The sequence below is a fragment of the Chamaea fasciata genome, unplaced genomic scaffold (assembly GCF_029207755.1).
Source record: "Chamaea fasciata isolate MVZ Bird 193981 ecotype frontalis unplaced genomic scaffold, bChaFas1.0.hap1 SCAF_15, whole genome shotgun sequence".
In the NCBI taxonomy this organism is placed as follows: Eukaryota; Metazoa; Chordata; class Aves; order Passeriformes; family Sylviidae; genus Chamaea; species Chamaea fasciata.
Window position 1 is genome coordinate 10,121,719 of NW_027094100.1, and position 15,931 is coordinate 10,137,649.

The window sequence follows — 15,931 nt, forward strand, 5'->3', positions numbered from 1 at the left end:
AAGAGGAGGAAAAGCCTGTCTTGGCGAGGGGGAGGCACACTGGTGACAGGCAGGCTGGAATATGAGTTGAAGCCTGGAAAGTTTAGCAGCTCCCCGTGGAGGCTGAAGAACAGGACTTTAGTGTCCTCCTATTAACCCTCATTGCTGCCAAAAGCCTATCAAAACATCCCCGCTCCTGGGCAGCCCTGCCCCGCCTACAGGAACTCGGTCTGTGCCCGCTCTGCGCTCCCAGCTCCTCCCCATCCCCTGCCCTCTGCCCCGCGTCCTGCTGTGACACAAGCCCGGAAAGGCTCCGGACAGAGCCATTCCCAGGGGCCACATCCCCTCCAGCACTGCTGTGGATGAGCTGCTGCTGGATGAGCCCTGGCTGAGCTGTATCGGAGCTGTGGCTGCATCCAGACAGGACTCGGTGCTTGAGGTGCCTGAGGTGCTTGGGCTGAGCCTGCCCCATCCACCCTGAGAATCCACATTTTTCTGTCAATTGCTCTGACACTTTCTGCTCGAGCTGAGCTCACTACAGAACAAGCCCTGGCTTGAGATGTACCAGACGACTGAGCCAGATGCAGGAGGCTCAATGAACAGGGTGTCCCTTAGAGGAGACAGAACGGGATTGGTTTTGGCAACGTGCATTTGGAAGGGTTGGGTACAGAGGGAAAAGCAAGCAGCTGTGTTGGTGCTTGGCTGCCCACTGGGGTTACACCACCATAGCCCGTCACAGGCAGCCTTAGAAGCTGGCAAAGAAGATATTAGGCGAGAGAGTAGGAAATATATTTTGACAAGACTTTGGGGCAGGGTGTCTTGCGAGCCTGAGCCACCCCTGTTGTGCAGGAGCCGTGTGAAGGGCTGGAGGGTCAGGCAGGCAGGGCTGGTAGGGGCAGTGCTGGGAGTCATTCTAGGATTTTAACATCTGGTGACTGTGATTTACAAACACGACCACTCCAGGCTAACACCAAGTGCAAGCACAGACCTCCACACCATCTCTGCTTGCTGGCTCCTTTCAAATCATCTCCTGTGCACTTTTGAACCTCTCTAAGCTCCCCTGTCCAGTCTGGATTTTACCCTGGGGAGTTCAAGTTCCTTAATATCTCCTTACCTTGAGCAATTCAGGTCTTTAAGGCCACGTATAGGCATTCTGTTCCTAGCAAGGGCCAGTCAGTGGAAGAATCATTCACATCATCTGTGTGGAGCTTGATGGAATTTCACCGATCAGGGAGTAAAGGAAACCCAAGAGGACACAACCCCCTTAGCTGGATGAGAACACAGCGGACATATGTGGGGAGAAAATACCTCGTCCATCACTGCTTCGGTGTGATGAGTCCTGGGGATCTCAATTTAGCCCCGAGGCTTGTTTACTTCCCTTCAGAAAAAAACCATTCCCATTTGCCCGGGGTTTGGCAGGAGCGGTGCTGTGGGCAGGAATAGCTGGGCTGTGGGAAGGCTGGGGACTGGTGCCACACTGTGTCTGTGGGCTTGGGGCAAGGTGGGATGTGGGTAGCCCCAGAATAGCAAGGTCATGTGGGGCCCTGAGCAAACGCTGTGACTTTCCATCCTGTGCCTGGCCCAGAGCAGGGTCCCTCCCTCAGGACCTGCTGCTAAAATTAGCAGTGCTTCCCCATGCTGTATGCCCTGCATATGTTATCAGCAGCTGTTTAAGGAGACCAGAATCACAGTTTAAAAAAAAACTATTAGATACAGAGACCTCCCCTTTAAGCTTCTATTTTATGGGAAAAGCAGGGAGAAAACATCCCTCCTGAAATGTGGGAGAGAGAGAACACTGGACTCTTTCGTGTGTGATGCTGCTGTGAGACTGCTAATGAACATTAATTGTATCAGGCATCTGCAAAGACTAACCAGAAAATTTCACAGATGAGACACAAGCATTAGTGCTGTCACTCCCCAGCCCCTTAACTTCAGATGTGTTCAAAGGTACCCACTGCATCCTCTCTCCCGTGCCTGCCCACATCACCCCAGGGAGCAAGATAGCCCAGGATTTACTACCAGGATTAATGGAATAGATTTTTAATGGCATGAACATTCAAAATATTCTGTTGTTTACTTAGGAGGAAAAGGTGGGAACTGGGAAATTTAGGAAACAGCAGCTTTCTCACTGAGTGGGGTGGTGCAGGGGATTGTCTGGGACCCTCTACAGGTACTTAGCTGCAAAACAGGAGAGAGACCACACTGTGCTTTTGGATTATTGATGGTCACCCAGTTGAATCCAGGCACCAAACCTGTCGTGGGGATGTTCATCTGTTCCCTTCACTAATGCACACAGAGGCTGATGAAGCTGTGGACAGTGAGGGCATCTGGGCAGCTGCTGAGAGAGCTTGGCTCCTGCCTGTTCCCATGGGATCCTTTCCTGCTCCTCACCCCCAGCCAACTCTGGAAAATCCCAGAACCATACAAGAATTTGGATTGGAAGGGACTTTTAAAAATCATCCACTGCAACCCCCAAGAACAGAGGTCCTCACTGCCTGAGGTGTGCCTGGCCTGACATTGATGCCATCTCTCTCAAGGCTGGCCCATTCATGCTGGTTTTCCTCCAAGGCATTAGAAATAGCGAGTGCTACCAAGGGAATCTGCGCTGCTTCTGGATGGAAAGTGCAGGTGAAAAGGCTGGATGAGAAGTGACACCTGTTTCTCTGACTCAAATCTCTCTGTGTTCAACCATTTCCAGCAGAATCAGAAAATTCATCCCTCTTGCTGACTTTCTGGAAAAAATGAGGGGAAGAGCAAGATCTTATCTCCTGGCCCCTCTTTTTGCACCTGCCAATGGCCACATCTGGAGCGTGGTCCCAGCCTGATGTGTCTGGGAGGGGGCTCCAGCTGCTGGCCGCCAGCCCAGGAGCAAAGTCTGCCCTGCAAACCAGGGAGGGTCCATTGCAGCTGGGACAGGGACACTTTCCCTCCTGTTCCCCCACATGCTGCGAGGCTGAGACAGCCAGGGACAGAGGGACAATGCCAGCATGGGGAGCAATGCCTGGCTTTCAGTTTTACACAGACATACAAACAAGTTTGCTGCTCTGGCAGGAATTGGCTGCTCCTCTGTTGGGGCTGCAAATCTGGAAATAACAGCTGGAGGTTTTCAGCATTATCCCACACCAGGGATGAATTTTAAAACCCTCTGGCATTGGGTTGGGTCTATTGTTTTCCACGGCAAAGAGCAGTTCATGCCCAGCTCCCTTTGCCTCAAAGTGGCCCTTCAGTATTGATCCTGAGTGCAGCTCCTGCTGTTCATTGGATCTCTGGGTGGCCCACAGAGAAGTTTTGTTGGCTTCATGCAAGGCCTGGGATGCAGCTGAGCCTGTGCCATTCCACTGGCATGCTGAGACCCTGTTTGGGGGAATTGTGAACAGTTCTCTGCCAGGGAGAAGGAAAGCTAGGGTATGGCAGGAGGGGGTTGGAGACACTTTGCTGAGATGATTTCTGGACTTTGTGTTTCTGGTTTTCCTCTGGACATACCAGGACTTGTATCTTCAGCTGTTCATAGCAGAGGTGACCTGCACTAGTGGTAAAGGATGGTGATTCATACCTGGGGATACACGTCTGTATCTTCAGCACTTGGACCCTTGGTGGGAAACTCAACACAAAGTCTTTAGAGTCAGAACTGGCCTCCTGCCTTCCTGTGCTCTTGCTTTGACCATCCTTTGACATATTTTGACCTCAGGGCAAGGCAAGCTTGGAGGGCTGCTCCTGAAACTGGAAAGCTAAAAATCCTCCAGCAGTTGTAAAGCCAGCTGGGAGGACTCTGGATGTGCCACATCTCTGCTTTTTTGGCCTCTTCCCTGGCAAAGGACAGGCTGAATTAACAAAGCAAATGGAGAGGAAACTGTAGAGAAATAAGAGCAGCTCTGTGAGTCAAGGACACTCTGGACTCAGTCCCGTCCCTGTTGCCGTGGAAATTGGATCGTTCCCACTGAGCTGCCTGCTTTGCTGGCTGTTCCTGGGAGGGCACAAGCATGGAGCACTGGACAGATGCAGGGGAAGGAAAAACCACAGGGAAATAGAGATGCAAATGCTGGTGTCAGAGTTTTCTCCATCAAAGGGAGACCCTTTGTCCCATGCCTTGGTGGGGATAATAAAATAGTAATACAATAATAATAATAACCAGCTCCCACCAGCTGACAAAGGCAAGGGAAAAGCCAGAGGGCCTTAGGCTCTATTTGCAGAGCAGCACAGCACAGCACAAGCTCTGTGGCTTGCCCACAGAATCAGGGACAGCCGGGCTGCTCCCCAGGCACCCCCGCCCTGAGCCCTGGAGACAGCCCCGTGTCCCAAGCAGACCGATGATGCAACCGGTGGGATCACCCTGACAATAGCTGCGTGGGCTGGGGTTTTTTGAAGCTATGCACAACAGATTAAGCTCGAGGCCCCTGTTGTCATTGCTGGGCATTGTGCACCCTGCTGACATTGGCTTCTTCGGGCCAAGCTCTGCCCACAGCCTGCAGGAGCTTCAGAGGGGGGAAATTGTCCATCTGAAATGGAGCAGGAGGATACTTGCACAGAGTGGATTCCTGCTCCATTCAGGCATCTCCTTTCATTTACTAGGGGATGAGTTGTGTTTGTTGTTTTAACATTTTCTCACCCATCTGTTGAAAGTAGGTGAGCAGATCTCAGCTGGGCTGAGAGAGATGGTCCTGCCCTGGGAATTTCATGCCAGCCGGGAATTGTGGAAAAGTCTGAAATGCTGCAGGATCTCTCTTCTGGCTGTGTCTTGCGCAGGTGACAGCAACCTGCTAGTCTAGACTGGTGAAGAGAAAACATGAACCCAGCTTTGCAGCACCCAGCAGTGCCTTGGGAGGTGCTCAGGAACAGACATGATGAGCAGAGGGACAATAGCAGGAAGGGCCAGGCTGAAGGCTCCCATCTATGCAGACCAGTTTCCCTCATCCCTTCAGGGGACCTGGGACAGGCCCTTGTAGGAGAAGTCAGAGGGCAGATCTGCTCCCCCCAGAGCAGCCAGGGTCCCTATATCGTGTCCTGTGGATCCCACAGCCCCTCTGAGGGAGCTGCTCATTTATCAGAGCTGGCTCCCACCACTCCTTGCCGCTGCCCCAACGTGCCACTGCCTGCAGCAGCTGTGGGGCTGTGAACCTCGGCTCTCCAGAGCCCAATAAAGTAAACCTTAGTCCAAAAGGGGCTTGGGCTGTCTTTTGCAAACAGAGGCTGCACAAAAGCTGCCTTTCTCCCTCTCGGTTGACTTTGTTTTCTCTCCCTCCCCATCTGCTTTTAGCCAAATGGTTGAATAGCTTCAGTATATACTGTGGGAGCCTAAAGCCAAAGACTGGAGCATGGGGAAGGATGCAGAACAGCAGTGCCCTGTGGCCGCTGCCTTCCGGAGGGGCTGGGAACTGTTTGCTACCCTTGCTCTGTAACCCAGCCTCCATCACCTTACTGAACTCTTGGAGAAAGCAGCTCCAAAAGAAAATATTTGCGCTCTGGCAAGCACACGTGTGCACATTTCCTGCTCTTGAAGTCCTTAATTAAGCCTGGTTTTTGTTTGTTTGATTTGTTGGGCGTTTTTTTTTCTATTTATGCTGCCACAGTCTTGGAGGGGGAGTCTGTCAGAACGCTGTGTGTTTTCCTGTTTAGGAGGGGGAGTCTGTCAGGTTCCTGTGCGTTTCACTGCTTTGGAAGCTGCAATGTGGAAAGCTGCCTGTGATAATCACTCAGGGAATCTGCATGTATCAACAGGGGACTTGGGAACGAGCCAGGCCTTTGATGTTGCTCTGGATGTCAGTGCTGCATTGGGACAGTTCTGCAAATCACTCAGCACAGAGGGGCCTCAGCTCAGCTGTGGCCTCATGACAAGGTAGATTGGTCTTTGCAGACCTTATTGAAAAGATTCAAGACCAGCACATTTAGTTCAGAGAGACCACCAAGCTTTTTCCAGCCACTCTGGAGTCCTTCTGAGGGACCACGTCATTTGCCGAGATGTTTGACCACTTCAGGTGATGCTTTTGACTTTGAACACCCAGTCCAGGGCAATCTCCGGGTCCAGCTGCACAGCTTTAGCTCAAAAAGCAGCTGCTCAGGGCAATGTTGCTGATGTTGACCCCGAAGGTGTGGGGGCATGATCCTGCCCACCATCCCATCAGTCACGGTGCTCATCACCTCCCAGCTCTGCCACTGCCATCTGTGCCTGGGCTGGGAACAGGCAGGTAAGAGAAGGTGGAAGCCTGGGCTGGGTTGTTTCTTACAGCAAACATTTAAAAGCACAGTTAGACTAGACATTACCCTGTCTTTTGGTAATGAGTCCCCCATGTAACCACGTGTCTTAACACCCAGACACACCACGCCTGTGAAATTCCTGAGATTGCTGCAAACGAAACCCTTCTTTCCCACCCTGAAATTTCACCTCTCCAAGCCACCAGGAATCACCATTTGCAGGCACTGAGGGGGATCTCCTATCCCTTGCCTGCTTTCTGCAGCCTGTGGTACTATTTTGGGTACATTTACTGGGTGGTTCGACTGAGTTCAACTGCTCCTTTGGCTAAAATCATCTCCTGCCTGTCATCAGGTAATTAGAAAGAGCCCAAAAGCCAGTGGTGCTTAAGGCAGCCCTGGGATAACCACGGCTTTTCTTTTGTGGATAAAGGACTGGGCTTTGGACTGGGCTGTAGGCTTTTCCACTGAAATTAGATTTTTGTTTAAAAAGCGGGGGAAGGTAACGTTGGGTGAAAAATGACACCCAGAAGCATGGCAGCAATGCTGCAAACACACAGATGGGTGAGAAAAGCAAATGCTGTCGGCTGGAAACACTGTGGAGGGGGGGTCGGGGTAAAAAAATCATTTTGAGGCAGGGAAAACAAAAGAACTTTTAAAGCCTGTCCCTCAGGGTTTGCCCAGTTCTTACTGGTGCTGCAGCTAGAGGCCGTTTGTGGATTCTCACTGTTCAGCTGGAGCTGTGCTGAGACCCTTCTGAAGAAACCAGAAGTGAAGAAATGAAACAAAAAGAAATAAGAAACCAGCAGTGAAGTCTCCCTGTGGCTGGGATGACATATTTATGGATGGCAATGCACCATGGACCTCACCAGCTGCTCATCCTGCTGACACATCACTCTTCCAGCAGGTCACTGGGATGTCCTGCAGAGCCTGGGTGTCTGTGGTATAGGAAAGCTCCTTTTCCAAGTGCCACCCTTTCCTGTTTGCATTGCAAACTGAGCATTTCCTTGTCTGAAAACAGCCTCAGTGTCTGGCATATTGTTTCCTGTGGAAAATACTGTGGCCATGTTATCCATATGGGCTTGTCAGGGTCCCTCTCCACGAGATGTAGTCAAGTTCAGGCTAACATGATAAATGAAGATGTCACAGTTGGGCAGTGGTGGAACAAAGAAACTTTGTTTAGGTAATGACTCTCTTATTCTTTCAGTCTATGAAGTTGTTTTTTCTCCCAAAGCTTTTCCATAAACCTTTCAGGCAGCCACTCTGCAGGCCTGCAGCTCTGTTCAGACTCAACCATCCTGCCCTAATTTCCCTATCCCAGCAGTATTCAGCCCAAATGCAGCCCACACTCCAAGTGAGGACTGTCACAGGGTGTCATTACTCAACAGGCAAGAGCTTAAAGCAGTGTCTGGCCTCTCTGCCCACAAGGGAGGGGAGAGCTGGGAGACTGCAGCCCTGCAGATGGGTGCTGGAGCTTCAGGTATCTGCATGCACCTCCTGTCTGGCTGTGGGTAGAAACCTTTCCTTGTCTGCATCAGAGATAAGCAGGCTTTACCCAAAGCAGAGCAAGGAGAAGGGAGCAGAGCAGCCAGGGGAGCGTGGACAGCATAAAGCTGCACCCCAGACACCAAGGACAAGCAGCCTGCTTTCAGCAAGACAGAGTGGGAGTTGTCCTGTGTGGGCACCACACTGCCACTGCCCCCTGCCAGCCTGGCAGACAGCAAGTGCCACAAGGACTGCTGGCTCCAAGGCCACTGTGCCATCCAGCTCCTTGCTAGGCTGCCAGCACATGTCCTCCCCCAGACACTGCCACCAGAGCTGAGCCACCGGCACTGGTCAAGCCCGGGAGGAAGATGAAAGCAATAAATAATAACTGAGATTGGCAAAGCAATAAATAATAACTGAGATTGGCAAACACCAGCTCAGGGCAGCAAGGGCAGTCTAGGGAAAGGGATTCACTTGCTCCCCAGGACTCTGGAGGGGTCACACCGGGCATCTGAGTGCATGGACACAAAGCAGAAATAGGTTGTGGTTCTGGGTCTTGGCTCTGGAAACTTCCTGCCAAACTGGGAGACTTTAGGGCAGGAAAATAAAGCAATGATGTTACACTTGTAGCCTTTAGCTTCCCTTAATTTAAAAATAAAAATTGTCAGCAACACATTCCTTGAAGTGCCTCTCCAGCCCCCTGCAAGTGCATCTACAGCAATTAATCATGCTTAGATCAATGGTAAAGAAGGACTTTGAAACAGTAAACAACTCTAAGAAAGAATAAATTGCAGTTATTTCAAAACTAATCTAAATTAGTTACAAAAAATCTCTAAAATATAAACCTTTTCCTCCTAAATTTTAGCTGTTTTCCTTTCTGTACAAGCCCCGTGTGAATGGCAGGCGTGGGAGACATGCCCTGTGTGAAACAAGAGACAGCAGACTGGGACACACACATGCAATCCCTCCACTGGGCTGAAAACCTGAATTAAATGAAAGCAACAGTACAGGCCAAAAGACTGGTAACTGGGACAGGAAATAAGAGACCTTGGATATGCCCACACCCTTCTCCTTCCTCCATCCCCTCTGTATTTCTCATCAACTCAGGCATTCTCTTTGGCACACTTGTGCCTCAAGGCCACATCGAGCTCAAAAGGACACTTGGTTATTCTTGACTTACAGGGGCTGCAGAAGTCCCTTCCTCCCAGAACTTGCATCCCAAATGGAACATTTGTTTGTTCTGTGATGGAAAATAACTTCCAAGATGCAGATTCCCTGAATCTAAGTGACATTCAAGCATAGTTCTCCTGAGACATGTCCCTCAGGCAGAGGTTGCAGTCAGCTTCTCAGGATAGCTGCAATTTCCTGTGAGTCCTGTCTTGCATGGAAGGGGGAGTTTTCCACCCTAAAAGCCGCCTCTTTGACAGAAAACCACTCAAAGCAGAACAAAGACACACAGGACACACAGACATGCACTGAAAGGCAAAAGCAGCGCCTCAATTTACTGTGGGACAAGAAACAGCACAAAACCTCCTCCTCCAGACCCCTCCACTTCTGGAGGACAAGGCCCAGCTGTCTCCCCCCGCCAGCCCTCTGCTCTCCAACATCTGGCAAAGGTCAGACGACGCAGCAACTTGGGAAACACTCAAACAGTTAAAACAACTTTTTGCTGAAGTCATGTTTGAGTTCCTGCAAAGTAAATAAATAAATAAGCAAATGAATAAATGAATGGAAAAGAACACCAAGGGCCCAGAGGAGATAACGTTATACAGAGATGCCCTCTGCCGGTCAAGCAGGAAGAAGGCCAAAGGAAATCTATCCGTCAAAGCCAAGGATTTGCGACTTCCCTCCCTCCTTTTACAGATGGGCTCCTAAAAACAATCCCGATGTGGTGTGCAAAATTTTAATTTGGTGGATTTTTTAGCCTGACTGCTGAAGTGATCTTGCAAAGGCAGTCCAGCCCCCCACTCTCCTTTGTTTTGCGTCTCAAGATCCTTGGGTAAGTCAAAGAGCTTCAGTTAAAATGGAACAGGAAAACAAAGGCATCCAGAGAAATGTTCTGCCACGCTGGCCAGCTGAACTGACTCACCGGCTGCCTTCATGTCATATAAGGAAAGAAATGGGAAAACTGGGCCAGGAAAAGAGACACATCTCCATTATTTGAGACTGACTTTGCTGTAATAGTTGAATTCTGCCGGCACTTGACACATAGTCCACAAGTCCCTGCAAGCTGTAACAGGCCTTGTAGTCAATACCAGGAAACTGAAATACACTGAAAACTATTTGAGGCACTGATCATATCAGAGCGTGCCTCCCACTGTTGAAGTGGGGTTATTATTTGATTACAGCTATGATTTTAAACGATTTCTAAGAAGCACCGAGAGCTTGCTCAAAATGAAACAAGCTGCAGATTTTAAATCTGTTGTCAGCCTATTAAACAATGCAGATCTATTGCACACATATCACTATCAGCTCAGCTCTTTTTTGTATCAGTTTAATTCCAGCTGGTATAAATCCCTGATTTAATTTACTGACTGGAAATTAAATCAGCATGAACTGGTTTCAGTGCATCTGTGCTGGGTATTTGTGATGATCCAACTAGACCACAGGAAAAAAAAATCACTGGATCAGAAAGCTCCACTGACAGAAACAAATTCTTAGGGGGTGCCATGTAGTAATTTTGCACACTAAAGAACAATACATGCAGTGAGTGGGCAGCCCTCTCCCACTTTACTCTTTTCCACTGAAATTGAACCTTGCCTGCCAATATATTTTACAGTCAGCAGAGCTTTGTACATGTCTTTATAATGCTGGAATTCTGGGAAAATTGACAAGCTGCAACAATCAGGTTGTCACTGGAGCAGACGGCTGGCCAGGGAATGCGTGTACTGGGAGCTATTCTGAAACCCAACATTTTACATCCAGGGAGCTGCTGTTTTTCCATCCTTGAGTGTAGTGGAGGATTAACATCCTTATCAAGAGAATCAGCTGTTGGAGGTCCTTGTGCTAAGAGCCAACCCACAGCATCACACACCCAGAGGGATCTTTGTGTCCCATCACCCTCCCTTCTGTTGCTGGGCCCCATCATTCTCTCTGGCCAGCTGTTAAGTGTGTTTGGGATTTGTTTTCATGCACAATATGCTCTGGCACTCTTTAGGTTCACCTGGGAATGGCACAGAGGCTGTGTTCTACCTCTCCACTACAGCCAAGGCTGGGATCACACAGGCTGTGCAGAATAGCTAAGGGGTCCCTGTGTGTGCTCCAGCTGCTTCTCTGATATGAGGGGTTTGCTGAGGCTGGACCTGCAGGTCTTTTTAAATTTGTGCTTTCCAGGAAGATGCCTGTTTTACTGGGAGAGCTGGAAAAAGCTCAGATGTCTCTTTTCCCCACTGGATACAGCTGGTATATACCTAGCTCCTCACACGAGGCAAGGCTACTATGCAGACTTCTCCCCAAGGTAGGAAGCATTCTTTCCAGTCTTCTTGAGGGTTTCCAACAGGGTGTCAACGGTGTGCTCCGAGTCAATACACACCTTCTTGTTGGACAGGTCAATATCAAAGTTGACACCTATGCGGAAAAGAAATTTTCACAGTTAGAAGCAGCCAAATGGTGTAAGCACAGGGAAAGCTCACCTTCACACATCTGTGCTCCCCAGGGCATCAGTCAAATGGACATTTATATGCTGCCAGCACACTGATACCACCACCAGCCAGCAAATCCAACCTGGTGTCCTGTCAGGAGTGCTACGAAGGAAGTCAAATCTGCTCCAGCTCCACATCAGGCACCACAGTCTCTCCACTGCTCCAATCTGCTCACCCCACCTTGGGTCAACACAATCACTCATGCAGGAACCAGGGTAAGCTGAGTTCAAACCAACCCCTAAAATTTCCATCCAGATCAGTCTGTGCTCTGGTTTAGTGTGGACAGGGTTAGGAAAGGCTCAGGACAAGATGCCTAAACTGGTGGAAGTAAAACAGCTGGAAGTAAAAGGAGGGAAAAGACATTGTACCATGTGGATTTCCCAGTGCCTAATAACGGTGAACCACTCTCATCCCAGTGAAAGGAACTGGACACAGTGTCTCTATCCAGTTACCTGTTTTCACAAAACTTGTAAGCATGTATCAGCTTTGAGAGCTACACCTCATCATCACATGAGGCTGATACCGGCCAGCCTGTTGAAGAATGATGGAGGTGCTGACAACCACACACAGAGATAATGGGATTGTCACAGCCTAGTAATGGGGTCTGGAAGAAGTTGCAATGCCTTTGCCTTGATGACTGGAAACTGTTCTCCTTTGGAGGGCAGCAGGTCCTCACAACTGATGAGTACAAGCCACAGCCTTCTCTTTTGGAAATGCCAGCAAACAGGAGACATGGGTTATAATTTTTCAGGTGGTATTAAAAATAGGCTACACAGACAACCACCAAACGCTCTGCTCAGCAGCTCTTCACTGTCACTGCTGATGACACATCTCGGGAAGCACCACAGCCACCCCAGGCCTCCTTGGAAACAAGGGCAGGCAGGACATTCACCTCCCTTCCTTCTGGCAGCCTGAGCAGGGGTCTACCAGTGTCCTTCCTGAGGGTTCAGGGTGAGGTCCTGGTGACTCAGAGCCACCTGCAGCCATGGCAGCTCCTCCCTCCCTTGACACTTCTCCAAGGGTCACAGACCTGCAAACAACCAGCGACTTATTACCAGCTAAGGAGCAGGATCAGAGCAGAGCAAGAAGTCTCCAACTTTCAACTTTTACCCACAGTGTTATCCTTCAGGATGGAGGACCCCAGGGCAGTGCCCTGGAGCTGGCTGTCCCACACCCCGCACTGACTCACCTCCCAGCTTTTGCAGGACACGGGTGACTGCATTGGAGCAGCCTTCACAGGTCATGTCCACGAAGAACTCGTGCTTCTGGAAAGAGGCAGTTGAGGGGTCAGGGAGAGCGCAGCTGGAAATACACCATGAGCACTCCACACTGGCCTTTTTCCTTGGGCAGGTGGGGTCAAAGCCACCCAAGCCAAAAGGATCATATACATCCCACTAAGGGATCCTCACAGCATAATCCTGAGGGGCCTTTGGAGATTGTGTGGCTACCTCCAGAGTCAGCACAAATCATCATCTCCATGGCCTCTGCTGGACTTACTCAGCTCATCCAGGGGAACCAAGGAGAAGCAAATCTCCTGCCTCCAGCTACTCCCTCTCCTGACTTAAGTCTGTGAGGTTTTCAGTGCTTCCCCATCCTAATCTTCTTGTGTCTACAAGGCTTCTGGTCCCCAACACAATAAAAATACAAGCAAACCAGAAATTTAAGGATCATTAGTGCTGTTTTTTCATCCCTCCACTCCACTGGGGCCCCAGCAATATCTTCATTACTTGTGAGCAACAGTGGGTCAACAAAAGGCTGTTTGCCTGTAACTAACCACTGCCTTCAACCTTTGGCATCAGATGGGTCCTAATTTCCTTCTCTCGCATGTGCTTTTTACTTTCCTTAAAAAAGAAAAGTAAAACTACTGTTCATTTGTCAACTGCAACCCATACTTCCTTCTATTCAGAACCACCCTGTGCCCCCTGCCACTCTGAGGCTAAAACCCTCTTGGGATCATTCACCCAGGAAGGAGCTTGGGGGAGAGGTTCCCATTAGGGTTTTTTTCAGTGTAATTGCCATTTTCTTAGTTTTTATTTCCCAAAGGCCCTGTGTGCTTTGGGAAGGTGTGTGGGCAGGGAACAAGGAGGGTCCCATCTGTGTCCGGGCCCTGGGAGTTGGGGGGAACCTGGGGTTTGGGGGAATTTGGGACTGGGGGAGCTCCGGGAGACTGGGGGAGCCTTGGAATTTGGGAGAGCTGCAGGATCTGGGGGAACCTTGGGGGGCTGAGGAGGCTTTGAGGGCTGGGAAGCCCTGCGGAACGAGGGGAGGGAGCACCGAGGGCTGGGGGAGCCTCGAGGACTGGGAGAGTCGGGGGCTTCGGGGGAACCCCAGAGGCTGGAGGAGCCTCGGGGGACTGGGGAGGCCTCAGGAGGGCCGGGAGAGCCTCGGGGGCCGAAAGAGCCGCGGAGGTTCGGGGAACCTGGGCGACTGCGAGAGCACCGAGGGTCGGGGGAGCTCCCAGTAGTGGGCAGTGCCCTCCCAGCCCCGCCACGTCCCGCGGCCCCACAGCGGCCCCACAGCGGCCCCACAGCGGCCCCACAGCGGCCCCACAGCGGCCCTCGGGGCCCCCACACCCACCGGCATGGCGGAGCAGCGCTGGCGGATCCCCGATCGCGGAGCGGAGGAAGGGGCGGGCCGGGCCCGCAGGAGGCGGGGATGCCACGGAGGGCGAAGGAAAGAGCGGTGGAGAGGCTTTGGATGGTGGCTGGTCCGTGTGGGGCTCCGAAACGGGTGCTCTGCTCGGACAAATCAGCGCGGACAAATGGCTGCGGGAGGGAGGTGGGGAGAGCCATGAAGATGGGGCCGGGCTGCTAAAGAAAGCTCGTTCCTCTCCGTCTTTTGAGGTTTTGAGATTTATTGGCTTGGGGGAGCTCTGGTAGACTGGATATTGAGGGCGGGAGGTTTGGGGGGAGTCTCTAATACAGGGCAGGTTGAGAAGAAGGGTGCTGGTCCCTGAAGATGTGTCTGCTTTGGGTGGGGTTGTTTTTTTTTTTTTTTTTCCTTCCCTGGTTGTATGGTCGTTTGAAGGAAAAAATGAGCCCCTTTCTGAAAAACTTGAGTCAAGGTGGAGGAGGCTGTGGCGGGGGCTGGGAGCAGCTCAGGTGCTTTCACGGGGAAGCTGGAGAGGGGACAGAGCATCACATCAGAGCTGACAAGAGCTGGCAGAGCTGTGGTGTGTGTGGCACTTCTGACCACTTGCTGGGTTTCACCATCTTCCTGTCGAAACGCCCAACCTGTAGCAGGGAATGTAAGCAGCGTGTGCCTTGTTTTCTGCCACACCAGCTGAGGGTCAGGGCATTTCTTTTGAGGTGCACAGGATGCCGCTGCTTGTACTGATGGTTTTATAAAAGAGGAATTCCCTGCCCTGCTATTGCTCTGCAGAGAGATGTCCAGAATCCCCTTGTCAAGAGTTTATTCGGGACGAGCTGTTATGCTGGGTCACTGGGCTCATGTTAAACTTTGTAAAAGTCCGCGGTGCTGATTTATGAACTGGCAGATTGCAGCGTGGCTTAGGCTAAAAATAGCCAGGAGGTTTTGGGGGAGGATATTACTGCCGAACGTGGCCCCAGGCCAATCCACTATCTGTATCCCTTGCTGCAAGGCATAGCAGGGAGGGGTTTAGGCAGCGCCCAGGGATGCGGTGGTGGGCAGGAAGTCATTTTTATAGGGTGAAATCTATCTCTGAGTGCTTCATGTCATAGATACGTGTGGGACAGGACGGGACACAAACAAATGGAAAGCTATGGTTGCCTGGAAGCTGCTAAGCCCTGGCTCACTGCCTGCTCCCATTCCCTCCTGCTCTCCAGTGTGCCTGGACCAGCACCTGCTGGCGAGCAAAGGGATCTGAGAACGTCCAGACCTTTCTTCTTTGTAGGTGTGTTAGAAAACGCTCCTGCTTGGATTGTTTTTCCTCTGGGGCAGATGATGCTGAGTCTGCGTTGCTCAGAGGCTGTGAGGGAAAAGCAGCAGCTGGATAAGCCTCCCGGGCTGGGCAGGGTTCAGTGACCACCAGTGACCACCACCTTCCGCTTCCTGTGAGCGGCCGGGGCTCTGTGTGGAGGAGGTGCCTTGGGCTCAGCACTGGGGGTTTCTCCCAGGTGCGTGGGCCAGGTGAGCACCAAGCAGCCTCTGGAGACACAGCCAAAGCGGGCGGCCACCGCCTGTTCACTGCTGGGGGTCCGCAGCCCTCGGCCGTGGGGAGCCAGGCCCTGGGTGCCCCCTCAGCCCCGCACATGGCCCCGCCGCCATGCCAGCGCCTCCATCCTCCAGCAGGGGGCGGCGCGGAGCGCGGGACGCCGCCCCGCGTGGCGGCCGCCGGCCCCTTTAAGAGTCGCGGTGGAGGCCTGTCCGTCAGCGCCCTCCGCGCCCTCCCATTGGCCGCCGCGCCCCGCGGGGCCCGCCCCAACTATAACGGGGTTTACCAGCACCTTCTCAAGGGCGCTGCAGTGCGGCTCAACCACACTGCGGCGTCCGGCGCGCGCCGCCTCGCGCGCCTGCTGGCGCGGGGAGCGTCGTCCCATTGGCCAAAGGGCGACTCTATCAGCAATCGCCCAGCGTCCATTGGCTGGTCCGCCTGTCAGTCACATTCACCCGCCCGCGGAGTGCTGCCGCATGGTTGGCTGGCTGAGCTGCCCTTTAAC

The 15,931-nt window shown here is 51.8% G+C and overlaps 1 protein-coding gene across 1 annotated transcript; it reads right to left on the bottom strand.

Annotated features, from left to right (window-relative positions):
• Positions 1-9,121: 9,121 nt before the first annotated feature.
• On the bottom strand, positions 9,122-13,940 carry ATOX1 (antioxidant 1 copper chaperone). The gene is made up of 4 exons (XM_066197251.1): positions 13,869-13,940; positions 12,481-12,556; positions 11,061-11,217; positions 9,122-9,339 (listed from the first exon to the last, which is right to left on the bottom strand). Exons 1-3 carry the CDS (start codon positions 13,872-13,874, stop codon positions 11,087-11,089), a joined length of 213 nt encoding a protein of 70 aa, XP_066053348.1. The 5' UTR covers positions 13,875-13,940; the 3' UTR covers positions 9,122-9,339; positions 11,061-11,086.
• Positions 13,941-15,931: the final 1,991 nt, after the last annotated feature.

Coding starts and splice junctions, on each gene's coding strand:
- ATOX1 (XM_066197251.1), bottom strand. Junction 11,218..12,480: donor TGTCCTGCAAAAGCTGGGAG/GTGAGTCAGTGC, acceptor TTTTCCGCATAG/GTGTCAACTTTGATATTGAC.